This window comes from Felis catus, chromosome E1 (genome assembly GCF_018350175.1).
Source record: "Felis catus isolate Fca126 chromosome E1, F.catus_Fca126_mat1.0, whole genome shotgun sequence".
NCBI classification, from domain to species: domain Eukaryota; kingdom Metazoa; phylum Chordata; class Mammalia; order Carnivora; family Felidae; genus Felis; species Felis catus.
The window spans coordinates 48,419,912-48,447,171 of record NC_058381.1 but is presented as its reverse complement, the minus strand read 5'-3'; the positions used below and the strand labels follow the sequence as shown (position 1 = coordinate 48,447,171).

At 50.4% G+C, this 27,260-nt stretch overlaps 1 protein-coding gene and 1 long non-coding RNA gene across 5 annotated transcripts in view; one reads left to right on the top strand and one right to left on the bottom strand.

Moving 5' to 3' along the window:
• The window catches only part of PRKCA (protein kinase C alpha), a 403,084-nt gene that overhangs the window by 343,623 nt on the left and 32,201 nt on the right, over positions 1-27,260 (top strand). For all 4 annotated transcript variants that reach the window (XM_023244469.2, XM_023244468.2, XM_045044862.1 and 1 more), the window contains 4 exons: positions 955-1,128; positions 3,123-3,214; positions 5,719-5,781; positions 6,668-6,806. In XM_023244469.2, the coding sequence (XP_023100237.1) occupies positions 955-1,128; positions 3,123-3,214; positions 5,719-5,781; positions 6,668-6,806 (468 nt within the window). The remainder of the gene's footprint in view (positions 1-954; positions 1,129-3,122; positions 3,215-5,718; positions 5,782-6,667; positions 6,807-27,260) is intronic.
• Positions 810-25,545, bottom strand: LOC109494422. The gene is made up of 6 exons (XR_002738205.2): positions 24,995-25,545; positions 20,759-20,884; positions 9,919-10,066; positions 5,912-6,121; positions 2,072-2,203; positions 810-1,151 (listed from the first exon to the last, which is right to left on the bottom strand). It is a non-coding gene; the product is annotated as an uncharacterized LOC109494422 (long non-coding RNA).

Sequence of the window (27,260 nt, the reverse complement as noted above, 5' to 3'; positions counted from 1 at the left end):
GCGCTCGAGATTTCCCTGGTATCTGTACGAGTTTCTTAGATGTTCCCCGCCCACCCCCACCCCTGCTTAATGTCTTTAAAAACAAATGTATCCAAAATGCTACAGAGAGGGAGCGCCTAGGTGACTCAGTCGGGTAAACATCCAACTTCAGCTTAGGTCGCGATCTAATGGTTCATGAGTACAAGCCCTGCATCAGGCTCTGCAGTGACAGTGCGGAACCTATCTGGGATTTTCTCTGCTCCTCTCTCTATCTCTCTCTCTCTCTGCTTCTCCCCTTCCTTTAAAAATAAATAAATAAACTTAAAAAAAAAAAGCTACAGAGGATTCACTGTATGTTACCATTTCAGGGTTGAGAACAAAGCAGGTGCTCCAAAATGTTAACTGAATGATTAATTTTCACAACTAAAAATGAAAAGTTGATTTGTAGTAAGTGAATGTATTCATTAAGAGATGCTGAACTGGGTTTCTTCAGTGATCAACCTATATGACCACATCTGGCTTCTCTGGCCCCAAATCTCATGGTAGATCCAGGAAGCGATTTCCATCCTGCCTTTTTCTGTCTTGGCTCCTGACTCGTGAGAAGCTTATAAAGGTCAGTCCCATTTTTGTACAAAGGATGCTCCTGAAAAGTGTGCACCCTTCAAGACTAATGCTGAGGGCCGTGTATGTTCCTTTTAGCAGCCACAGTAGCGCCATCATGGGGCCGTAGCCTACACAGGGTGCAAATCCCAACAGTTTGTAAATTACACAGGGCTGGAGGAATTTAATCTACACTGACATGCAGTATCTCAAAATTCACACACCAAATGGAACTTTATGAATATGTTTATATCACACATTTATAAACTTGCACAAACTAGAACAGTCTGAGTGGTCACCTGACCAGGTTCCTCCCCTGTCCCCAGTACCAGACATAGGGTCAGAGTTTTCAGGTTGCCTTCCGTCTGCTCCCAGGTGATGCTCGCTGACAGGAAGGGGACAGAAGAACTGTATGCCATCAAAATCCTGAAGAAGGACGTGGTGATTCAGGATGACGACGTGGAGTGCACCATGGTGGAGAAGCGAGTCCTGGCCTTGCTTGACAAGCCCCCGTTCCTGACACAGCTACACTCCTGCTTCCAGACGGTGGTAAGGACCCTGGGAGAGCGTACCTGTGGCACAACACACAGCATGTGCTACCTAGGGTGACCCCTGAACCGGAGTGTTCTAAGCGTCTGAATCAACCTTACTCCAGTGGAGAAGGCTGAAGAAGGGCATAAGCTGGGAACAACCTCCCATTGTTGCACCACCGGTAGCTTAGGGGTGTCCCCTCTCTGGGATGTGCCCTACTGAGAGACGCGGCATTAATGCTGTTGAATTCAGCAGACATTTGCATGAAAGGTTTTTGTTATTCCAGGCACTGTGCTAGGACCTAAGGATACAAAACCAATAAACTAACTCAGGGTCCCGGCTTTTTCAGGCTACTGATCAGTTGCCAAGCATAGCTTCGGAACATTAGGAAACTTGATCTCCTGAAAGGGTGTATTCTTATTTCCTGCACACAGCAGGGTTGGCCATCTGGTCTGTTTTGGACAGCCCATGAGCTCTAAGAAAGGTTAGAGAGGAAAGAAACCCACAAGGAATGATATTTTGTGACATGCGTAAATTAGATGAAATTCACATTTCAGTGGCCATGAATTGTTTTCTTGGAACACAGCCACATTCCTTCATGTTCTTATCATCCACGGTGGCTCTCAGGCTATGAAGGCAGAGTAGAATAGTTCCAAGACCCACACAGAGCCCAAAGTATTTACTGTCTCTAGCCCTTTACAGAAAGTTTGCCCAGCCCTGTCTTCCAGGAAAACTAAAAAGAGGACAAAACAAGTTCCAAAACACTGATCAGCCAAGCTCCTGGCATGGAGCTTGCCAGTGCCCTGCAAGAAATACAAACTTTTTTGTGGCACCAAAGACAGGCTTTCTACTCCTCGATGGCTGCCCTTGCTAAGATATGACTCAGTAATAAGTGGCTATAATTATTACTGTTAGGAGTTTAATTATTTTCAACTTCCTTCTGGCCAGAAAAATGACTTACCGTCTTAACGTTTCTCCTTAAAATCCCTTGGCCAGGGAGGGAAGAACGATGTGCCAGAGAGGGGTCCATGTCTCCGAACCCCGGCCCAGGTCCCGTCCCCCTGGTCAGGACACTGGTAACACTGTTAAAGCTCTGGAAAGAAACAAAACATAGAAATAAAGATGGAGTTAAAATTCCTAACAGGAAAGCTAGAGATAGAAGCTTCTGGAGCTGTTTCCCGGCTGTCAGCAGCCGCTTCATCATTTTGTCCCTCCCTGTGCAACACTTGAATGTTTCATAACCTCCATGAAATGGCGATGATGTCTAGAAGCGAGCCGAGGTTGGCTTTCACCTGGGTGTGCTGTGCCGTTCAACCCCGGCTTCCCATCTGCCTCGCTACAATGTCCTCATAAATACACAGAGTTCTATGATGTCCGCCCTTCGCGGGGCCGACACTTAGCACGCCAGTGACAGAAAATAAGAAACGATGTTTGGGCCTGTTATGGATGCAAAAGAACATTTGGTTAGCCTCTCCGGTTATAGTTCCCTCCCCCACAGTATTGAACATTTATAATTTAGGAGCCCAACCCAGCTCATGAGATTTGTTTCCAGAAGCATCCAGTGAGACATATGACTGCATCACTGTGACTTGCCCCCCAGACGCTGCAAACCAGAAACACCAGTTAAAAGTCAATAATCGGCCCATAAGGATTCTTCACAGCATCCGTTAAACGTGCAGTATGTGTGCAGGAGAAAGAGGAAGAGCGTGTGAGGCCATTACTGTAACAGGGAGCATACGGAACCAGAAGGGGGCAGACATGTTGACAGAGGGCCATTATTTCAGAGTTACATAATGACTTTATACTTCCCAAGGCCCTCGTGCACTAGGGTTCATTATGTATTTTTTATCGGGGAAGAAAAATCTCGAAGGGCTCGGCTCCACTGATCAGCTCTGCCAGCATGGCCCACGGTTTGTTAACTAATGCGAAAGCCAAGCAGAGTCTGGAAAGAGTGAAGGAAGCCTCTCGGCCCGTGGCCAAGCCCTACTCACGTGTTGAACCTTGGTCTTCAGGATCGACTGTACTTTGTCATGGAATATGTCAACGGTGGGGACCTCATGTACCACATCCAGCAAGTAGGAAAATTTAAGGAACCACAAGCAGTGTGAGTATTTTTTTTTTAAGTCCCTTAATTTAGACAGTTCAAATGTGGAAGATGGGGCTTTGCCACTTTGGGGTTGAGCACTGGAACCTCCCAGGGGGCAGACTTCTTGGCTGGGTCCATCTATGCACTTCCAAAGGAGAGGTTTATTCTACTTCCAGTGAATTGGAGATGCCGGTGTATCCTCCCCCCGTCCCCCCCTTCCACCCTCACTGATCGAGTCAGCCCCTTGCACACCCACGATGCATCAGGCACTGGGATGTGAAAGGCTTTCTCTGCCCTCGGGGAGCTCACCGCCTGACATGGAGTAGAAGTCGTCTCTGGACCATTGTCATGTGTAGCCGTCACTTTAGAAGCAGCACAGATAGCATGCAAGCCCTGATAAAGAGGAGAGTGAGGAAAGAACATCTTCAGGGAATGTTCTTGCCCAAGCCAGCAGGGCAGAAGACGGTTTGAGATTGGGTTGGGGGGGCGGGGAGGAGCTCCCGATGATGAGTCCGGTGGAGCACCTGGCTGAGGACCACCGAAGGCTGTTGGGGGGCTCAGTGGAGCTTGATACCCCGAGGCTAAGTTTTCACAGAGCCCCGCTAACCAAGAGTGGAAGGAAGGAAGGAAGGAGGGAGGGAGCGTGGGGCCGGTGCAAGGGGGTTGGTGAAAATCTGTGTAGAGGAGAGACAACGGAGCTTTAACTCGGTCTTGACCTTGGATCCAAAGAGGGGTAAGGGTCTTTGAGAAACAGTCTGGAGGAATAAGAGAGAAACCTCTTCGGGTGATACCTCATCTTCGGTTTGGGAGGGAGCAGCCACCAAGGAGGAGAGGATCTGGGGGAGAACCGGGAGCTCCGCTTGGAGGGTTTCATCAGGGCCACAGGAGTCAGCAGCGTGGGGGAGAGACACGGGCTCCAGGGGAAGAGAGAGAATTGCCCGTCTAGGCAGGGACTTTGATACATGAAAGAGCAAACCATTTTTCAGGGGCCAGGAGGTCACAGGACACTCTGCAGAAGCAAATCTATACAAACAGCTTTTTCATTTCCCTCAGCGAGGATGCATAGTGGGCACGTGCCCTGATTAATTAAGTTAGCAAATGTTAATGGGATTCTGGCCCATGTTCAGTCTAAGAGCTAAGTCTGTGGAGTGTTTGGCCTCTGTGGGTTGGTTGATCTGTCTCAGGGAAGATGAACTAAAGGTAGAAGAGGGAATTCTGTGGTAACAAGCTTAAAAAAATGCAAAGGGAGGAGTGCCTGGGTGGCTCAGTCGGTTAAGTGACCAACTTCAGCTCGGGTTATGATCTCACAGTTTGTGAGTTCGAGCCCCGTGTCGGGCTCTGTGCTGACAGCTCAGAGCCTGGAGCCTTCTTCGGATTCTGGGTCTCCCCGTCTCTCTGCCCCTCCCCTGCTGATGCTTTGTGTCTGTCTCTCAATAATAAATAAATGTTTAAAAAAAAATTTTTTTTTTAATGCACAGGGGGATTCTTTTTGTTTCTGGTTTTATTTTTTGCTTTTCAGTTTTCAGAAATGCCTGTCTTTATCTCCTCTCTCATTCTGGTACTTATAAAGCATTAAAATGCTCGGATTGTAAAGTAAAGCTTGATAACACAGAGCTGGAAAGAGCAAGTAGCAGAATAGCAAACCTTAGGTTGCAAGGTAACATTAAGGCATCTCGTTCGGTGGCCTTAACGTTGTATTTGAGTTCCTGGAAAGTGTTTATTTTCAAAATACAGGAAAGCATGAAAGATAATGTAAAAGTCGCCCGGAATCCCGTCTCATTTCCCTCCCCCCATCCCGTCCTTCTCCTGCCGGACCTTAGGGGTGCCCCCCACCCCCATCCCCAGTGAGAGTTTGGTCCTTATCATTAGAGAGGTTGCTCTCTGCTTATATTAAGCCTCCTGGGTGTGATGTTTGCACAGGCACAGTCTTTTGGCTTCTCAGACTTCAAAGATTCCTAAACACTCTGCAAATTTTAAAACCTCTTTCAGCATTTACTCTGAGTTTATTATGAATTATTTAAAAGGGTAAACTCGAGTATGAATCATGGTGCGTGTCCCATTTATCTCAGCACTTGGGGCGAGGATGGGGGGGTGGTGAGTTCACCAGCTACAGGGTGCCTCACTAGGCACTGTCCACAAATAGGAAAATGGCAGTTTTCTCCACTCTACCCGAGTCCTGACACACAATAGTCCAGCAGCCACTCTTTAAAAGATTGTATTCGAAATTTCGTTTAAGCAGTAAATTACCTGTCCACCCACCTCAGACAAGAAGTGTTGGTTTCCAGACAGGTAATAAACCTGTCTCATTGACTTAGTAGCTGTAAAATGCCTCGGGAGGTTGGAGTGGTGAAACGGCAGAGGGAAGGGCAGAGAGTTAGTCGTGGGTAGGGCCATGCTGATCTCTGAGCGTCCCGGGATCTTCTGACATTCTAGTATCTCTTTGATGCCTGAACTAGAAGGGTACGAAACATTCAGGAATCCAAAGAGCAAGCCAGAGGCCTGACCGGCATTTCCTTCTGCAGATTTTATGCGGCAGAGATCTCCATTGGATTGTTCTTTCTTCATAAAAGAGGAATCATTTACAGGTGCGTGCTGAATCCCTGCCCGCAGCCCTGCGACGGACCCCTGCACCTCTGTGTGCGCGTAATTCTGTGGTGGGGACTTAAGACACGGAATTGCTACCCACTGAGGTAACAGAGACCTGCTGGGACCCACCTTTGTTGGCAGCCTCCTGGCAAATCAGAGCCACTTTCTGATTTCCGGATGTCAAAAGATTTTCTGTCTCGCTTCTGCTTCCCACAAGAAAACATGCTTTTTCCTCTCCCCTGGCAGCTCCTTCCTCTGCCTTTTTTTGGAACGGAGGTCAGGGAGCAATGGAAAACGAATTTCTGTTATAGATGCTCGGCAGGAAAGGAACATGGGGAGCTAGGGAGAGGCAGGGGAAAGAAAACCATTGAATTAAATCCTTTAGGTTGTTATCTACAGTGAGAGTCTGATGCCAAAGAAAGAATTCTGGTGTTAATTGAAGAGTAAAAGACATACAGTAGACACTTGGAAGGGACACTTGTGTGACCCAATGAGGTTGTTCTAAACCTGTGATTTTGCAAACCTGGCTGTGCACCAGGCACCCCTCCTGTGGGATATGAGTAAATCATCTGACTGAGATCTGCCCAGATCGGCTAAATTAGAATCATGCTCAGCCAAGGTTGGGGATCACTAGTCCAACCATTCAGTCATTGATTCGGTGTGCATTTATTAACTACCTACTGTGTCCTAGGCGCTATGTTAAGCTCTCTCTGGAGATTAAAAAAAGAAAAAGAAAGAGTTATTTCCTTGTCCCAGCTCTCCTGGGACCCATAGTTATATGCCATTGAGATGGTAGCTAGTCAAATATCCTTCGGTCTCAGGGGCTCCAGAGCAAACCACGTAGTGTCACGGGAAGGACGCTGATGCTGTCCTGCTTCCTTGCAGGGATCTGAAGTTAGACAATGTCATGCTGGACTCAGAAGGGCATATCAAGATTGCTGACTTCGGGATGTGCAAAGAGCACATGATGGATGGAGTCACAACCAGGACCTTCTGTGGGACTCCAGATTACATTGCTCCAGAGGTAGGGACCCCGATTCCCCTTGTTTTCTAGACCAGACCTTTCAAATAGCAACTACAATCAACAGCCTCGCCGGGGCAGAGAATCATTAGTGAACCACTAGGTCAGTGAGCACAAAATGGACTAAACTGAACTAGAGCAAATTAGAAAACAAGTACGAGAACTCGCCGCACGGTAAGGATATGTCTCGTTTCGTGGAGCCGTGTTGTGTGGTAAATGAAATAGATTTCTTACACGGTAATGGTCAAAACAATTTAAGCTACACTGTTGGGCAGAGAAAGGGGGATCTGGCTCGTAAAAATGTTCTGCCTGGGAAAACTGGGTCAGAAGGTGGTTCCGATGATGGCTTTTTGGTAAAATCCAAGTGACTGGTTCTCTAAATGACACCCTGGAATTGATCATGAACATTTCCGCGCGGAATTGATCATGAACATTTCCGCGCGGCACCCTGGAATTGATCATGAACATTTCCGCGCGGCCGTAAAGGGAGTGGTTCCAAGATGTGTGTTTGCAACAGTGGCCACGTTGCTTCATCTTTGTTATGATACATACTGAGTACTCTTCTTCCTGTTGTGAATCTTCCTACACCAGCGACTGGGTGGGCTGTAACCCTGGGTCACTGTGTAGCCAACTTTCTGTCCCCACGCACAGCCCTGTGGCTGCAACAGTTTCTTCCCAGCTGAGCTGCAGCATAACAGAAAGTAACAAAGTCAGGTCATCCTTCCCTCTAGCAGAGCTCTCGCGCTAGCTGTTGGCAGCTTGTGTGGCATTTATTTAACCTGTTGCCCCAAATGTTTATCTTCGAGGCAGTAGGTATCTTGAAAAAGACACGCGCGTAGGAATCAGCCCAGTGTGTGCTTCAGTCCTGACTCTCTTCTCTGCAGGCTGTGGGAACTCAGGCAAGTCACTTAAGCTCTCTGCAGCCCTGTTTCCACAGCGGCAAGTTAGAGATTCTACACCTGTAGAATCGCTCTGAGGACAGAAATGCCAAATACGGCGTTCTGCACCCAACAGACCCTCGGTGGTAGCCAGGATTCCAAAAGGGAAGCTAAATTTTTTTCCCTTTGTTAAGTAAGAGCTTGTTTGTTTGTTACATGCCCAGACGGTGTGGAGACATAGACTTAGAACATTTACTCAGAAACTTAAATTCCCAACCACAAAGGTGACATATTACCTTGATACATAACTTAGTGGGGTTTCCCCTCCCCCCACCAAAGAATTCATGCATCACGATCTCCAGGCATCACATGAGCTTGAAGTGTCATATTTTTCAAACACAAAGAATGGGGAAGATCATACAGTAAAAACACAACTTCCTGATGCAGTGTTTATTCTGACACCTTCTGTGCCTGCTTCATTTAACACCCACCAGCTCCTACAAGAGTGTGGTGACAGGGAATGGCAGTGTGTTTTTAGGAAGAAAGGTGGTTTGAACTTCATCTCCATTAAGACCCAGTCTCTGCGATCAAACAAATAGCTTCCTGTGTTCAGTAACACCTCAGCCACCTGATATCCCCGGGGATGACAGCCTCCCACAGAGATGAACTGCTCCAAACAATTGATGTTTGTTGTCCTTTTTTTTTTTTTTCCTAATGTTCTTCATTGTATTAGTTTCCTGTTGCTGCTACAAAGAATAGCCCTGCAGTTAGTGGATGAAAACAATACAAATTTATTATCTTAAGGCTCTAGGGGCCAGAAGTCTAGAATCAGTCTCACAGGGTCAAAGTCAAGTTGTTGGCAAGGCTAAGCTCCCTCCAGAAGCTCTGGGGTGGGGGGGTGGGGGGATAGTCCTGTTGCCTCGCCTTTTTCCAGTCTCTACGTGACTACAGTCCATGGCATAGTGTCTTTACTTACCATTTCTGTCTTTTATGACCCCAACCCCATAGCCTCCCTCTCCTAAGGACCATTGTGATTACGTGGGGCCCACCCAGATAACCCAGGTTTGTCCCTCTGTCTCAGGATCCTTAATCACATCTGCAAAATCCCTTTTCCCAAGTAAAATTAACATATGCACAGATTCCGGATTCAGATGCACCCACCTTCGGGGAAGGGGACGCGGCGGATCCCGCCACACTCATGATGGTGTCTCATCTAACTGTATTTGATAAACTCCCACTCTCCTCCTCCAAGTACACGTAAACATGCTTCTATAACATATCTTGGTAGCTTTGGAGCTTTTTTTTTTTTTCTTTTTTAACTTGTACTCATTTGTGTGTATGTTTAGTTCCGTGCAACGTGATCACGTGTATAGATTCAGTTCTCCAGCACCCCAGTCAGGAGACGGTATGGTTCCATCCCTTCCTAGGAGCCTTTTATAGCCACGCCCACCTCCTCCTGTCCCCCCTCCTGTCCCCATCCCCACCTCGCAGCAGCCACTCACCAATTTTCCATCCCATAACTTTGTTATTTCAAGAATGTCACTCAAGGGAGTCATGGTCACGGTATATAACCTTTGGAGATTGGCTTTTTCACCTGAGCCCTTTCTAGAACTGCAGTCATCATATTTGAGTGCACCTCAGCCACCTGGGCAGGTTGCTTAAGAATCCCGTGCCTCAGTTTCCCCACCTGTGAAGTGGGGATAATAATGTGGACCTCATGAGGTCATTGTCCGTAGCTCGGAGCGTTGTCTGGCGCGAGACAGGTTGGTCCTGCCGTGGTCATCGTTCACTTGACTCATCCGCCACATTGCACTGCGAACCCCTTACGGTCTTCTGCACAGCCTCCCTCGGTGGTCCTCACGGCACGTTTAGGATGAGGTGCCCGAGGCAGTGAGGGTGTGAGGCCACATTACTGAGAAGTGCGTGAACCAGGCTTCACCATCAGGCTCAAGCTGCCCGCCGGCCGTCGTACTGCCCACGTCGTTAAACCGCTGCTCTGATCCTGAGTGATTCATGGGCTCCGAGAGCACGCCACACACGTACCGTGCCAAGCAGGGTGCCACTGGGGTAGCGTATCCCACGGGGCCCTGTCCTTGACGTGCCTTACAGTGTGGAAAACGTGGCCCTCACGCCAACAGACCCCAAAGTCCGTGTTTAGATCCTAGTTGGCTTTCGTTGAAAAATAAGCTGAACCACTTGGGGGGGACTCACTGCACGGTAATTGTAGGTTGTCTTACCTTTTGCCGGCATTTTCCCCCTCCGGGTCCAGGAATTCGGCATATTCAGCCGTGGGAATAATCGCAGTGAAGACGAGGACCATCTAGGCTCACGGTTTCTGAATTTTGCTCAGAGGGTAATATAATCCTGTCCTCCGTGTAAATCTTTCTGTCAGGCAGAGGTAAAAATAATTATCTTCGATGGCATTTCCCTTAATAGGCAAAGCAGAGGCTCAAATATTTATGACTGTTTGTTCAAAACCCTTGAAATGGATTAACATTGTGGCATCTCCTTAACCGGTGAAGATAAGCTAAGGCAGACAATGTCACTAACAGACAGGACTTCTGGCATTGAGTTGGACACCCACGGAAGGGGCACTAATCAGAAAATGATTCCCGCACCTGACGTTACCGGTACTCTTGGCTTTGGGATAGAGAGGATTCTCTGGGGTGGGCGCGAGCCCCTGAGAAGGGCGCACAGAAGCGCCATCCGGGTTTAATCCCCCACCTGAAAGTGAAGTCCCGTTGCAGGGTCAGGACCCCCCGGCAGCTCAGAATCGGACTGTGAACACTAGCATTGCCCACTGTTTCCTGGAAGAAAGAGAGGCGGCAGGGAAAGGGCTTGCTTCTGGCTGGCGGCCCCCTGAGTACCCCATGTGGTACTGTGCCACGCGGAACCCTTGCTGTGGCAGGGGCAGTGACCCATGACATAGTGACTACTCTGTACCAGACCCTCCAGCACATCTTCTGTTTTGTTGCGTTTTGTACATGAGCAGAGATGAAGTGACCCGCCCCAGGCCACACAACAGCTGATAACAGGCAGAGGTAGGATTTGGACCTGAGACATTCTGACCCTAGAGCCCTGGTATTCTTTCCACCTGTGGCCCCACCCCCAGAGATCAGAGAAAACTCCCCTCGTCCGTCTGACCTGGAGTTGGGGACCGGAGTCACGGTTCTGTCTACCTGCGGTCAGTGACTCGGGGGGTGTATTCCTGCTGTTACAACTGGGCAGACCCCTGGGAAGCCAGGAGAGTGCCTGCTGAGTCCCTGGCAGGCTCGGCACGGAAAGGGGCCCGCGAGGACCTGGGAGGGGCCTGGAGCTGGAGGCAGTTTGAAATGGGCCACGGCAACCCAGGAGACATGTAGGGTGAGGGACGTGGGTGAGACGGCATTCCCCTCGGTAAGAGCAGATGGCACCCCCCACGTGGCCAAGGGAACCAGAACAGTCTGTGGGCACAGTAGCCGGCCTACAGCCCGCCGGCCACAAGCAGATGTGCAGACTCCTGTGAGGGTTGGGGGCTGGATGAGGTCAGGGAGCCGGAGACCTATCCTAGGGGGCCGTGGCTTCTCCTTCCATCCCTGTGGGAAGGCCAGCCCCATACTGCCTATGACAGCCGCCAGAAGTCTGCATTTTTATGTAAAATTTGCCCAATTGTTCAAAGTTGGGTGTAAAACGTATAAGAGAGGGGCATTTAAGCGTTCGACTTCTGCTCAGGTCATGATCTCACGGTTCATGGGGTCAAGCCCCACATCAGGCTCTGCACTGTAACAGCACAGAGCCTGCTTGGGATTGTCTCTCTCCCCCTCTCTCGCTGCCCCTCCCCGACTCGTGCTTTCTCTCTCTCAAAATAAATAAATAAACTTCAAAAAAGAAAAAAGTTAAGAGCAATGGACAGAGGTAAGATTCAGCCAACGGGCCACCAGCTGTGACCTGTTCTGGAGGGGTTCAAGGGTCACATTTGAGGAGCCACATTTTAGGAATGGGGGGAAAAAAGACCAAGGGGCATCCAGAGAAGCAGAAGAACTAGGGAGCCATAGGGTCTTAGACACTAAGGAAGGTAAGTGCTCACGAACTCAGAGATGGCCAGGGACGGCAGAGGTCAAGGAGGTGGGGGTGGGAGGGGATCTGGCCACGGGGAGCCAGCCGTCCCTAAGAGCATGCGGTGACGGTGCAGCAGAAGCCAGATGACGCTGAGTGGAGGGTGGGCTTCAGCCGCCAGGCTGGAACTTAGGGGAACGTATGATAAATGATCAGGGGGACGGTGGATAGACGGTCACTCCCAGGGAAGCGAGGTGAAGGAGGCATCAGTAAGGCTGAGCATGTTTCTAGGCCAGAGGGAACATGCTCAGAACGAGGAAAAAGGAAGATAGAGGGTATGTGTGTGTGGAAGGGAGGTGGGGGGTGGGGAGAGAGCATCCCACAGGTCAGGAGGGAATGGGATAAGGAAGCAGGAGGAAGGAAGAACGTGGAAGTCATCCTCACCGGGAGGGGTAGGCAGGGACCTGGGGGCAGGAGGTGCCCTGCTCGGCTCCGTGGGGACAGCCGGTGACCCACACACACGCAGTAACTTCCCGGCAAGCCACAGTTCTCTGGGTGCAGGGGAACAGAGATTGCTGCAGGCTGGGGCCCATCCGGGGCCAGTCACCTGCACAAGCCACCTGAAGTGACCGAGTGGGAACAGGTGAGTGAGGCCAGAGAACAGTGTCTGTGAGAACAGGAGAGTTGGGAAGAGGTTCAGTTGGGGGTGGGGGGTGGAGGAGAGTGACAGAAGGGCAGGACGCTGCCACGGGGGCTGAGGAGGGAGGTTCGTCTCTGAATTAGACCTCTTGAAGAAGCCGAGGTCCTCACGGTGGCCCGAGATCCTTTGTTGTCTGCGCCCCTTCCCTCCCTAACATCATCTCTCACCTCACCCTCCACCCCTCACCCCATCTCCCCAGACCAGCTGTACTGGCTTCCTTTCCGCTCCCCCAATTCGCCAGACCCTCCCAAGAGCTTTTGCTCTTCTCGTTCCCTCTACCTGGGATACCCTCCCCCTTCCGCGTGGCTTCCTCCTGCCCCTCAGCTCAGATGTCACCTGCAGGAGGCCGTCTTTCCTGGTGACTCTGTTTAAACCTGCAGACCTCCGGCCCCCATTCAGCACTCCTGCCCACCTCCCTGCTCTCCTTCCGTGGTATTCATCACCCTCGGATACACCCTGTCAGGACTCGTGTGTGTGTGTGTGTGTGTGTGTGTGTGTGTGTGTGTGTGTGTGTGTGTGTGTGTGTGTGTGTGTCTGTCTGTCTAGCCCGCCCAGCCCCCTGTGGCAGAATCGCTGTGTTTTGTTTGCTGCGGAGCCCCTAGCCCCCGGGGTCTGGAGCAGTACCTGGTGGGTGGAGTGTATCTGGGAAAAGCAGGTGCGGCATGCCATGTTCCTGCTGTGGAGGAGGGGCTCGGCCACAGAGCAGAGCTGAGGCTGTGGCACTGAGAGGTCAGGAACTCCGTGGCAGGTCATTAGGTGATTCCCAAGGCTGCCAGCAGGTGAATCCCAAGGTGATTCCCAAGAGCTGATGCTGGTGGCACGAGACGGGCTGCAAGGGACAGCCACGTGCCTCACGTCCTCGACCCACGAGAGCTGGTGCACTGGAGACCCCCGAGTGTCCAAAATGGTGGGCCATCAGCCTGGGTCCCCCGGACGGCCCAAAGTGCCAGAATATCAACGCCCCAGGAGACACGTCCTGGCCTTTGGGGAAAGAGTTGTAGAACGGGATGGAGATTAGAACGGGTCTGATGGTTAAATGAGAAAAGAACTCACGAGGTGCACGCAGCCAGGCAGTAAATTAGGCCTTGCGCAGCTGAGAAGAAAGGGGGGCAGTGAGAGAGGGCGAGCAGCCAGTCGGCACCAGCCGGGGCGCCTCCAGGATCGGCGCCTCCGAGCCCGGCCCCACGCCACACCGGCGAGCCGAGAAGTGCTTCATTAAAGGAGAATGATAAGCCGAAGGGTGGCTGGCTTGCTTTCGGGGGCCAGTGCCCCCTCTGTGCAAGGTCACGGTCTGATGCCTCCGGCTTTGCAAAAGAACATGAAGCAGCCGCCTTCCCTCCAAGAAATATTTAAAGAGCCAAGACCAGGCTCTCCCTTGGGTGGTTCTTCTTAAATTGTGTGACTGTCCTCAGATCCTTTCCAGGAATTATGCTGGTTATATCGTCTCACATATGTTATCATCTGCCTGCAGCTCTGTGTCTTAGTTCACCTGGCCTCAGGGTTTTATCAGCGTAGCCCTGTTCTCCGGAGTACTTGGCCCCCTCTGTGACATTGTGGTCCCCGAGGCCTCTGCGGGTCCCATCCTTCTTCCCGACTTCCTTCCGGTTCTTCCTCGAGATAAGCCAGCTTCTCGTGGGTTAGCTAGACCCAAGGCAGAGCACCTCGCTGATTCTGTCTTCTATTTAAGTCAGCTCTACGAGGTTGGTGTCAGTGGCTCTGTTTTCCAGTTGACGAGCCCAAGGTGCAACGAGATGCGGTCATTGTTTCCCTCGGCCCCAATTCAGGGCAGACCTGGGCTTGAACCCAGGGCCGGTCTGCTGCCCCTCGTAGTGGCTGTTCTCCCTGGCAGAGGTTGGCTCAGGTGTACCCCACGAGTGCCTCACTCCATCACTGCAAAGAAGCTGCCCTCAGTCCCCAGACTTGTTTGCAGAGCCCTCATGGGGTTTCCCATGTGCTGTGGCTGCATTCATTGGCCTTTCATTCGGGGAGCTGTTAAAATCCTGTAAAAACAGGGGCACCTGGGGGGCTCAGTCAGGTAAGCGTCTGACTTCGGCTCAGGTCATGATCTCATGGTTTGTGGGTTCGAGCCCCGTGTCAGACTGTGTGCTGACAGCTCAGAGTCTGGAGCCTGCTTCGGATTCTGGGCCTCCCTCTCTCTCTGCCCCTCTCCCACTCATGCTCTGCCTCTCTCTCTCTCTCTCAAAAATAAACATTAAAAAATATTTTTTAATAACAATAAATAAATAAGTCCCGTAAAACTGGGTCAGAGATTCCTGACATCTTATTTCACCTCTTACTTTGCAACGGAGGGGGGCGTATCTCGAGAGTGATGACTGACACCGACTCATTCCCTCCTACGTACTACGCGCTTATGTCTGTTGTCCTGCTGAAACCTTACACTAGGCCTCTGAGGCGAGTGGTGTTACCCCAGTTTTACAGACAAGGGACAGGAGACACGGAGAGGACAGGTGACCTGCCCAGGCCTCATAGATAGCAAGTGGCAGGCCAGGGACCCTGGGCCATCAAGGGCGGATCGGCTGCCCTAATGCCATCAGTGGCCAGGTTCCGCCCTCAGTCTGTCGCTTACTGCCCTGTTACCAAACGCCTCTAGAAAGACCACCAGACCGTGAGACCTCCCCATTCTCGGGAGTCTTTTATTCCAACTAATAAAGCTCCCACGGGCACAGGATTGATTCCTAATTCCTAGGTCATTCCTTTACTGCACAAGTAGTTATTTTGTTCAGATACACAGTGAACATTTGGAACAGCTCCCTGTTCAGCAGAGAAGGCCTGAGGTAGGGAGGGTCCCGCGTGGGCACCAGGCTCTGGATCTTGTCTGATTCCCCAGCACCGGGCACCCCCGTCCACCGCCCCGAGAGAGACCGGTGACGGGTGCCGTGGCTGAGTTTGAGAAGCACTTGGAGGGGGACCAGCAGGCAGGTGACAATACGTTTGATTCTGGACTGATTCCTTTTTACTGTGTTTTGGCCCCATGCAGACCGTCCACCCCTGAGGGGAAGCTTCCTATTTGATTTCAGGTGGCTTTTTCTGCAACATTGTATAGTGAGCTCTGGCTCCAGTTCTGCTCTTTTAAGAACATGGGGTGACATCTGTAAAATGGGGATCATCCCTCAGAGTAGGACTTCGAAGATTACGTGAGTTTTGCCCTGGCTGCCTCAGCGGAAGCCCCCCATACATTTTTTTTGGTCTGTTATTTGACAGTTGTTTCAATTATCCGTTGCTGTGTGACTGCCCCCAAACTTCATGGCTTAGAACAACAACCATGTGAATGCCGTGACTCTTGTGGGTCAGAACCTCAGGCAGGACTCGGCAGGCCTCACTCCTCACTGCTTCTGGGGGCATTGGCTACCACGGCTCTGTGGCCCTGGAGAATCCAAGTTGTCCTTGGGCTGTTGGCCGTTGGCCACGGCCCCATGGGTCCTCCTCTGTGTCGTCTGTCTTTCCATGAGATCTGTCACCATTTTTTTTTTCAACATTTATTTATTTTTGGGACAGAGAGAGACAGAGCATGAACGGGGGAGGGGCAGAGAGAGAGGGAGACACAGAATCGGAAACAGGCTCCAGGCTCCGAGCCATCAGCCCAGAGCCCGACGCGGGGCTCGAACTCACGGACCGCGAGATCGTGACCTGGCTGAAGTCGGACGCTCAACCGACTGCGCCACCCAGGCGCCCCGAGATCTGTCACCATTGAGTAGTTTATCCAGAGCTTCTCAGCACGGTGGCTGGTTCCCAAGAGGGCAAAAACAGAAGCCATAAGTCCCCTTAAGCAGCACCTGGAGCTTAACTGTGTCCCTTCAACCACATCCTGTAAGTCAAAGCAAGGCCCAGAGCATGCCCAGATTCTTAGGGAGGTGCTATAAATTCTGTCTGTTGGTGGGAGGGGTGGCATTGTCACCCTGAGGGGGGATGGGAGGGGTCACTGTGGCTTTTGGAGGCAGCTGGTTTTGAGCTCTGTGTTGCCCAGTGGAAGCTCCTCAATACAGCACGTGGAAAGGGTATCTCTCAAAGGTGCTGAGGGACCAGGGGTCCCTGCCCTGTGTTTTAGAGCTGAGATCAGCAGACTTCTTCTGCTAAGGGCTAGAGGATAAATGTTTCAGGCTTTGAGCTTTCCAAGAGGCAGAATTGAGCTGTTCTTGCCAAAAGGCTGGTAGTTTTTTGTTTTTTTTACATTTTTTTCATTTTGCATTTGTTCATAGGCAGGTCTTACACAAATGGGAGCAGGCCGGAGTTGGCCCGCAGGCTGGAGGTTGCCACCTCCGCCTTTAGAGGGTTCTCCCCTGGCCCTCCTCCAGCCTTAGCGCTCCGCATAGGGTTAGAGGTGCTGTAGGGCTTGGGGGACATGCCCCTGGGGACCTGGGAACTCCCTTCCATGACCTACACGGGCCTCTAAGATCCATTTTTCCTAGGGACACTGCCCTGACTCCTGTATACGATGGAGAAGCCAGTGGTGGCTGTATACAGGGGACAGGAGGACAGAGCTAGGACGTGCAGGTCAGGGTGCACAGAGTCCTCATAGATGTGACAAAGGACTAAGAAGAGAAGTGGGTGGAATCTAAGGGGTCCATCCTGCCCCCCAGGCAGTTGAGAAGCATTATGGACCGACTTCTATCCCCACAAAACCCAGGCTGCTCCCTAACCCCCCATGTGACTGTAGGCAGAGATATAGGGCCTTTAAGAATGTAGTTAAGGTTAAATGAGGTCCTTCAGAGTGGGGCCCTGAGCTGATAGGACTGATGTCCTTACAGAAAGACCAGGAGACAGCAGAAGCGCACCCTCACAGAGGAAAGGCTGGGTGAGACACCTGGAGGAGGAGGCTGGCTGTAGCCAAGGAGAGAAGGTTCCATGAGACAGCAACTGTGCCAGCAGGCACCTTGGTCTTGGATGTCCAGCCTGCAGACCTATGAGAAAACGAATGTGATTTAAGGCAGTCAGTCTGTGGTATTCTGTTCCGGCAGCCTGAGCTGACCGATACAGGAAGACATATTGGTCAAGGTGGTAGGAGAGAACGTGTCACCGTTGGTTTGTAACATGTGTATTCAGACACTTGTTCAGTATGTGGGCCTCCGTCACTCTTGTCCCAGTGTCCCCTGGCACTGTCCCCCAAATGTTAGAGGTGGACCCATCCTGGGCCAGTATGGAGTCCTGCATTTAGGCCAGGGAAAGCATGTCATAAACCAAGACGTATTTTATATAGTCACGGTCAACGTCATCGTCTCTCTTACGAAGCAAAACAGGCAGGAGGAATGAATGAAGGTCTCAAGGTCAAAGGCAGTGTCTCAGATGACCTTGTCCCATTCCCAGCTCCTGCTTGCAGAGGAGAGCGGGAACACAAGAGCCAGGCTGAGTCCGGGCTCTGCTGTGTTCCCACTGTGTGTCACTGCACCAGAGCTTGCTTGTGCCTCAACTTCCCCAGGGGTAAACAGTAGTGCCCGGCACAACGTGGCCTAAGGACTGTGGTCGGGGGTAGCTCTGATTCCAGTTTGGCCTCTATTAGAGTTAGTATCAGGATGTTTCTCACTGTTGAGAAGGTTCTTGAAAACATCAGGTTGGGAGGAGAGTGTCTAAAGAGGTGTTTGATTTCTTCGGCATAACAAGGGATTATAGACGTTGTGCTAAAGAGGTCAGGTGACCAAGTCAATTAGGCAGATGTGTTCCCAGACTCGTTTCATTGTCACCGCGCTGATTTCTTCTGTGACCAGCACGTGTTACCAAGGAGCTAGAGAGAGATTAGCCCAAGCAGGAGATTAGCGTTTCCTGGGAAGAATCACAAAGACTTGAAGCGGGAACACTTTCCCACGTGTAATTAATTCAGCATGAATGCCTACCTCAAGGGTCACAGATCACCTGCCACAACTCAGTAGCACACATCCCAGAGGGAAAGAAATGCCAGGTGCAGGGGTATTTCTTTGCAGCCTGGAAAGGCGGGCACTTCATTCACAATTTCACTTGCGGCTCCCTCAGAATCGGCCCAGCCACTTTGGAAGACAGTCCCGCAGTTTCTGACAAAGCTAAACGTAGTCTTTACCATACAATCCATCAGTCATTCATTCACCTTATGCAAACTTCTGCGTAACTTATGTCCGCACAAAGCCCGCACACGGAGGTTTGCAACCACTTTATCCACAATTGCCAAAACTTGGAGGCAACCAAGGTGCCCCTCAGCAGGTGAACGGCTAACTGAACCGTGATGCAGCTACATAATGGAATATTATCCAGCCCTAAAAAGAAATGAACTGTCAAGCCGTGAAAAGACCTGGAGGAACCTTAAGTGAGTATCGTTACGTGAAAGAAGCCGATCTGAAAAGGGTGCACGCTGTGTGATTCTGCCTCTAGGACACAGTGGAAAAGGCAGAGCTATGGAGACAATATAAAAGACGAGTGGCGGCCATGGGTTAGCGGAGAAGGAGGCAGAACAGATGGCACGGGCAGTGAAATTGTGTGCAATACTACAGTGGCCAATACATGTCACGATCCGTTTTCAAAAACCCGTGGAATGCACAATGCCAAGAGTGAACCCCAGCTAAACTCTGGATGAGGATAATGCGACAATGTAGTTTATCCGTCGTAACAAACCTACCACTCTGGTGAGGGACAAACATACCACTCTGGTGAGGGCTATTTATGGGGGGTGGGGGGAGAAGACTGCACGTGTGTGGATGGAGCATATGGGAACCCTGTACAGTCTGCTCAGTTTTGCCGTGACCCTAAAACTTCTTTTAAAAATGTATTAATGGGGGCACCTGGGTGGCTTAGTCTGTTAAACATCCAACTCTTGATTTTGGCTCAGGTCATGATCTCATGGTTCGTGAGTTCGAGCCCTGCGTCGGGCTCTGTGCTGACAATGCAGAGCCTACTTGGGATTCTGTCTCTCCCTCTCTCTTTATCCTACCCCCACGCTCACCTGTTCTCTCTCTCTCTTTCTCTCAAAAATAAATAAACATTAAAAATATAATTTAAAACCTTTAATGCTTATTTATTTTTGAGAGAAAGAGCACGAGGAGGGGAGGGTCAGAGAGGGAGACACAGAATCTGAAGCAGACTCCAGGGCTCTGAGCTGTCAGCACGGAGCCCGACACAGGGCTCAAACTCACAAACCATAAGATCATGACCTGAACCAAAGTTGGATGCTTAACCGACTGAGCCACCCAGACGCCCCATTAATTTTAAAACTTTAAAAATTTTTATTAATTAATGGGGCGCCTGGGTGGCTCAGTCGGTTAAACGTCCGACTTCAGCTCAGGTTATGATCTCACAGTCCGTGAGTTTGAGCCCCGCATTGGGCTCTGTGCTGACAGCTCAGAGCCTGGAGCCTGCTTCGGATTCTGTGACTCCTTCTCTCGCTCTGCCCCTCCACCTCTCACGCTCTGTCTCTCTCTCAAAAATAAATAAACATTAAAAAAAATTTTTTTTAATTTTATTAAAAGATATATAGCTTCTGGTCTTTCTCTGCTAAATGAAAGTCAGGGATAGACCTGGAAAGGAGGTCTGTAATCACCAGGCTTGGTCTCCTTCCAGGCTTTGCTTCTCCCTCCCTCCCTCCCTCCCTCCCTCCCTCCCTCCCTCCCTCCCTCCCTCCCTCCCTCCTTCCCTCCTTCCCTCCTTCCCTCCTTCCCTCCTTCCTTCCTTCCTTCCTTCCTTCCTTCCTTCCTTCCTTCCTTCCTTCCTTCCTTTATCCCTTTTGTAGGAGATGCTCTTTAAAGCCAGTGTTGGGGCGCCTGGGTGGCTCAGTCGGTTGAGCGTCCGACTTCGGCTCAGGTCACGATCTCACCGTCCGTGAGTTCGAGCCCCGCGTCTGGCTCTGGGCTGATGGCTCAGAGCCTGGAGCCTGCTTCCGATCCTGCGTCTCCCTCTCTCTCTGCCCCTCCCCCATTCATGCCCTGTCTCTCTCTGTCTCAAAAATAAATAAACATTAAAAAAAAAAAAAAGCCAGTGTTAATCGTTACAAAGCATTTTAGTGCCAGGTGTTCCTCTTACGACCTTTTGGGGGAGCAGGACTTCAGTTGTCCTGCTGTTCACTCTCTGTTCCCATAAAGTGAGCCATCAGGGATGGAGAAGAGGTGGGTACTGTGAATAGATTGTAAAGCACCTTTGTTGTCATTCGAGAAGTCATTTTCTGTTCTCTCCAATCCTAGATGGAGCCACAGTTTCTGTCTAAATAGAAAGTATATGCTTTAGACCCCAGACATGCCATTTTCATCTTGTGGCAATTCTCTTTATACTTATATAATGCATTTTGTCCAAATATTTCAAACATAGCAGGTATTCGTCAGGCGATGTGCTAAGATCCCTGATATAAGGTATTACATTTTACTGTCACTTACCCATTTTCGTGTCTGTGTCTCCCCAGTTCGGGTCCTAATCCCTGTGCCCAGCAGAGTGCCCAGTCCAAAGCAACGTGCAATTAGCCATAAACAGCGCGAGTGAGGGAAGGAGGAAGTGGGGAGGGTCTGTGAATGAGAAAAAGAGAAACCTGAAGTTTTGCTGCTCTGGTAAAAATTAATTTAATTGCACGAGAAGGGGCTTTTAAAATCTGTTTTATTTCTTTTTGTACCCCGTGCCTAGAGCAATGTCCAGCACATAGGAAGCTAATATTTGCAGATAGAGTGAATGGAAGGTTCGGTGTTGATGAGAATTGCCAGGTGCCAGCAATCATTTCGGGGTGTTTAATGCATAGTACGCATATAATCTCTGATAGCAGAATGTTTCCTTTGTCCTCCTGTGAGCCGGGTTCCGTTTATTGCCTTGATTTCATTTTCGCCTGCCTGCCATACCCGGGAGCCGTTTCTTATTTCCGATGTTAGGCATTATGGAGCCATATAATACATTCACCTCACCTGCAGTAAACACAGTTTATTATACAAGAGGCCGTTTTATCCCCTACCACGTTCTGACCCGGTAGGTGCCCGATTTCCAATATCACAGCTGAGGCAATGGAAACTCAGAGAGGCTAAGCAACTTGTTCAAGGTCACACAGCTCCCACATGGCAGAGCTGGTCCCCAGAAGTCAGGTTCAGAGCGTTCTCCTCACGGTGTGCTTCCTGTGCAGTGGCTGTTGGCAGTCTGGGCTTGGACGTGCCTCCCAGAAGGTGTTTGACTGGGAAGCCTCTTGGCTGGCGGTGGGGGGCAGGGGCAGGGAACGGCTGCCTCACCCCCACTCACCATGAAGCTTTTCTATCTCTCATGCTCGGCCCAAGCCTGGTGCTGTAGGAAGGGGACACAGTCAGGAGACAGTGTGGCGAACCAGCCCGGTGACCTTCAAGCAAGCCACTTAGCTACTCTGAACCTCAGGTTCCTTTTCAGAACCCTGAGGACACTTTTGCAAAGCACCTCAAAGGCTCCCTGCAGCCTTAGCAACCCAGCACCCCTACAGGCACTTTGGATTTTGCGCTTAAAAGGTCAGTGGTGCCCACAGTTTGGGCTTGGATTAGATCTACTTGTTTCTCCAGCACAAGCTTCCGGGGTGGTTTCGTGATGCTGGGGGGGGGGGGGGTCCCATTGCGCAGGAGGGCAGCCCGGCCCCTGCTGGGGAGGCCTCTAGGGGTTGAGTGGGGGCAGAGAAGCAGTCTCAGCAAGACGTGGCCAAGGCTCCAGGAGAGGCGTGGCCTGGGTCTGTGGGCCCCAGAGGAGGGAGTGGAGGAGACGGTTCGGGAACTCACGGTCCCAGCTGTCGGGACAGAACACCCAGAAGACACTCCAGCTGATCTTTTTTCCCCCGACTCTTTTGACACGTTGCTGTTTTCCACCATGTACTTAAAGAGGGCCTCTTGTGTTCCATGATCTGCCCTTGGGAACTTACGATGTTTTTCGAAACAACCATAATTTTTTCATCAAAATATTTTTAGGGGTGCCTGAGTGGCTCAGTCAGTCGGGTGTCCAACTTTGGCTCAGGTCATGATCTCACAGTTCGGGAGTTCAGTCCCCACATCAGGCTCTGTATTGACAGCTCAGAGCCTGGACCCTGCTTTGGATTCTGTGTCTCCCTCCCTCTTTCTCTCCCCCACTCATGCGTGCGCGCTCTCTCTCTCTCAAATAAATAAATATTTAAAAAATTAAAATATTTTTATTTTTTTAACGTTTGTTTATTTATTTTGAGAGAGAGCATACAAGGCAAGGGAGGGGCAGAGAGAGAGAGGGAGAGAGAGAATCCCAAGCGGGCTCTGTGTTCTCATTGCAGAGCCTGACACGGGGCTCCACCCCACAAACCGTGAGATCGTGATCTGAGCCAAAACCAAGAGGCAGACACTCAATGAACGGAGCCACCCAGACACCCCTGAAATATTTTTATTTTTTAATAAGAGGAAGAGATATTTTTTTGTTGCCCTGAGGCGGTAAAAGGCCTCAAGCATGTTTTATGCATAAAGGCCAGTGCTATTTTATAACGGCAGCCTGGAGAGAGCCTTCTGTGGTCAGGCCGCTGATCAGAGCGGGTTCGGGAGGGTTGGCGAGTAAACACGGTGTGAAAATGAGGAGTCGAGTCCAGTCAGGGTACAATCAGGAACAGGAGAGTGACTCTTCACACACATGGCGATCTCATGGGTCCCGTTAAGACCAGGCCTCCAGGGCGAGAGTTCCTGAGCCAAATGGCCATCTGGGCAGCTGTGATCCTGTTCAGCATTTGAACCCCTTTATGGGTCAGTTTCCGCCATAGCCGTCCAGGGAACCACACTGGGTCACGGGCTGCTCTTCAGTTTGGAGAAAAGGTCAGACGTGTGGATGCCGAGTCTGGAGAAACAGAGTTCAAATCCTGGCTCTGCGGCTTACTTGCTGTGTATCATCTATCCTTGGGCAAGCTCCTTAACCTCACTTCCTCACCTTTGAAATGGTGAGGAAAAGTCTCCTAAAAGTCTCACAAGGGCTAAACGCGCTAACGGGCTAAGGAGCCTGGCGCACAGCGAGCACCACGATGGTGTCGTTGCCTACAGTCTTGGGTGCTGTTGCCAGCAGCGTCGGGAACCTCACCATGCTGCCCCCCCAAAAGCTTCTGAAGCCCCCCCTCCTCTTTGAGAGGCCTTTGAGTACGCAGCCCTGGCAGAGGGTGGAAGGTGGGTGGTTTCCGAGCAATGTCCTTCCAGCAACTGTGGCCTTTGGCCTGGTCAGAGATGAGAAGCCGCCCCCCCCTCCTCCCCTCCTCACTGCCCCCCTCATTCCTGGTCCTGTGCCCGGCCTGGAAGAAAGCTCATTCATATCTTACTTTTACAAGACAGGCAGCCATTTGAAACATCCTGACATCTCCCCCAGGCAATTGGCTCATGTAAGTGTAAGGAAAATGATCGTAATGACAAATAGCAGTAAAGCTGAATGACAGTGGCCCTGTTGGGGGTCCGTCTTTGAAGCTAAAGGCCACCCTCCATGTGCCGAAGGGAGATCTGCCAAGTCAGCCTCTCTTTTGTGAGGTTCTCTGCTGTGGGAACCAAATTGCCATCTCAGCCCCCCCCTCCCCCGCCCCCCTGCAGGGCTTGGCCGCAAGCCTCCATTGGCCCACACATCCCAGAGACACCTGCTCCCATCCCCAGTGGGGACAGAAACAAGAGAGCCTCACCATCCATTCTGTGGTCTCTGAGCCCGGTGCTCAACCCAAAGCTGACTCCCTGGGCCAATAAGAGCCCAGGAACTAGAGTGGGTTGCAGGAGCCTGTGAGGGGGTGTAGACCAGCATCATCCAGTAGAAATAAAATGCAGGCCAAACTGCATGTAGCAGCCATATTCTTGTTTTGTTTTTTCTAAAGATAGATAGATAGATAGATAGATAGATAGATAGATAGATAGATAGATAGATAGATAGATGTAAGTAAGTAATCTCTACACCCAATATGGGGCTCAAACTCACGACCCCAAGATCAAGAGGCCCATGCTCTACTGACTGAGCCAGCCAGGCGCCCCCTAGCAACCGCAGTTTTAAAAGTGGAAAAAAGAAGCAGGTGAAATTAAGTCTGGCATATTTTATTTAACACAATATCTCCAAAATACTAATGAGATATTTTACGGTTTTGGTCCCAAGTCTTCGGAATCTGGTGTGTATTTTGCACCTAGAGTTTGAACTAAGCCGCGTTTCAAATGCTCAGGAGCCGCCGTGGCTAATGGCTACTGTACCACACAGCACAGGTGTAGACAGCTCACGGGCAGGGCAGCCAACATCCTACATCAAGTGTATCTAAATGTTTATCTCCAAATGGGGCTCCCTAACACCATTTCTCTTTGGCAGTGAGATTTTGGATAATCGGAGGTATTTATTAATAGCAGCTCATCATTGAGGGGAAAAGCATGTTTCATTCTACAAATGAATTTGCAGGGCGCCTGGGTGGCTCAGTCGGTTAAGCGTCCGACTTCAGCTCAGGCCACGATCTCGCGGTCTATGAGTTTGAGCCCCGCGTCGGGCTCTGTGCTGACAGCTCGGAGCCTGGAGCCTGCTTCGGATTCTGCGTCTCCCTCTCTCTCTGCCCCTCCCCTGCTTATTCTCTCTCTCACTCTCACTCTCTCTCAAAAATAAATATTAAAAAAAAAAACCTTAAAAAAATAAAATAAAAATGAATTTGCGACGGTAAGGTTGCACCACTGTACCTTGTAACTTAGCTCTCCGGACCTTCCGTCTCATCGAGCGCACAAGTCAGGGCTGATACGCTGTGAGCTGCCCCAAGAAGAATTCCCGCCGAGTTCCAAATCCCAGCCTGTTAATACAGCTGAAGGCGCTGCAGTATTCAGCATGACTTTGTCATCTTGGCCCCAGCTGCGGAGCTGGCGGGCTCCAGAGACTGCCAAGTGCTAGCACCGAGAAAAAACGAGCCACTGGCACTTGACGTTCTGCTTTGGTAAGCCTTGGAGGAAGGAGAGGGTGTTATCAGCAGGAGTCATGAGAGTTTAATGCTGTGGAAACAAAATAAAAAGCAAGTGGAACCAAAGTTGATAATAAGAGGCAAGACGCAAAACAAAACAAAACCCTTCAGGGGCCTGGCTTTCAGAATTTGTGAATCATTCTGGCCAAAAACAGGGTTTCCGTACCCATGACCTCTGACAGCTTTCCAAACTCAGGTGGCATTTGCTGCCACCCAGGAGAGGAGTCTGGTTGGTCACATTGCTCAGATATTTGTAGACGAGAGGATATGAAATACGGCGTGACCTCCCTCACTCAGCCCCCACCATTCTGCAGCTTGATTAATTCCCACAGCAACACGGTGCCTCCGCTCTGCCTGTGTTAGAAACAGAGTAACTAAAACACTGATTCATGAAAATAGATTTCCGGGACTGGTTTTCATACAGTTGCAAGAACAAATTTTATTCAAGTGCTTTTGAAATGTTAGAGGTACAGCTACTAAAACGGTGATTTTAAACCTCTTTAATCCTTGAAGCCCTTTGATTAATATCTTATGTGGTCTCAGTATGCGTGATTACATATATTTGAAAGCCATAAACTATTTTTAAAACAAAATGTCAATATTCAGGGCACCACTTACGAACTGATTGGCTTTGGGCAGGTCTCTGAAACTTTTGGCCACATCATCAGGGCGCCTGGGTGGCGCAGTCGGTTAAGCGTCCGACTTCAGCCAGGTCACGATCTCGCGGTCCGTGAGTTCGAGCCCCGCGTCGGGCTCTGGGCTGATGGCTCAGAGCCTGGAGCCTGTTTCCGATTCTGTGTCTCCCTCTCTCTCTGCCCCTCCCCCGTTCATGCTCTGTCTCTCTCTGTCCCAAAAAATAAATAAACGTTGAAAAAAAAAATTAAAAAAAAAACAAAACAACTTTTGGCCACATCAGCTTTCTCACCTATAAAACGGGAAGAATATCATTTCTGCTGCATTGGGTTCGCCAGAGTGTTCCTAGAGCGTCCGATACATAGGAGGTGCTTAGCAAATGTATGTCTTTGCTCTCCCAAAGAGCATTTCTCTTGTTGTTCTACTTGGTCAAGACAAGCTTTGATCCAGTCATTTCCTGTCTTGGAACCAGAATGACAGGCGTCAATGTCCGTCATCAGGTAACGCGTGGCAGCTCATTTCAGTAGGGCTTTTTATACCCTGTATGCGTGCAATTTCCAAGTTTTCAAAAAAGAACAAATGGAATTTAAAAAAGAAACGAAGGCCCCCTCATAGGTTCCTCTGGTTATCATTTTCTTGTCAAGGAAATGAGCTCTAAAGCTGCCAGATCCGAGCGTGTATCCCGCGGTTGCCGCCCACACCGAGGCAAGCCACCAGAGCTTGTGTTTCTCGTTCTACAGGGGGAAATATTGGTAATACATTAAAGACATGGAGAGGAAGAAACACGCAGAAGGTCTGTTTATGTCCCAGGACGTTTCATTAGGCATCATGGGCCGTTAAAAAAAATAGCCTGGAACGTTTCAAAGTCAGATGCGTATGCAAAATGGCAGAATGGTCTTACTGAGTACCTGTTGGGACGTCTTCACCTGGAATCCTGGGGCGTGATCCATGGTGGAGGGAGGGGGCAGGGATTGTGTGCCTTAGGCAACTATACCAGTGTTTTAATAGCCTGTGAGCTAGAAATTCAAATCAGTGTTACCCTCTTCCATGAGGGCAGGTCGTGGGATTATTCTCGTACTTCTGAGAGCCACAGAGATGGAGCAGTCGGGGGACAGGTCTCTGCGAGCTATCATCCCGCTCCTCACCAGCTGCCTGCATTTGGGGCATCTCATTTCATCTACTCTGATCCTTTTCCACTTATCTTGCTTAAGTCTTTAAAACAAATCTGGGGCACCTGGGTGGCTCAGTGGGTTGAGCGTCCGACTTCGGCTCAGGTCATGATCTCACCATCCGTGAGTTCGAGCCCCCCTTCGGGCTCTGTGCTGACAGCTCAGAGCCTGAGACCTGCTTCGGATTCTGTG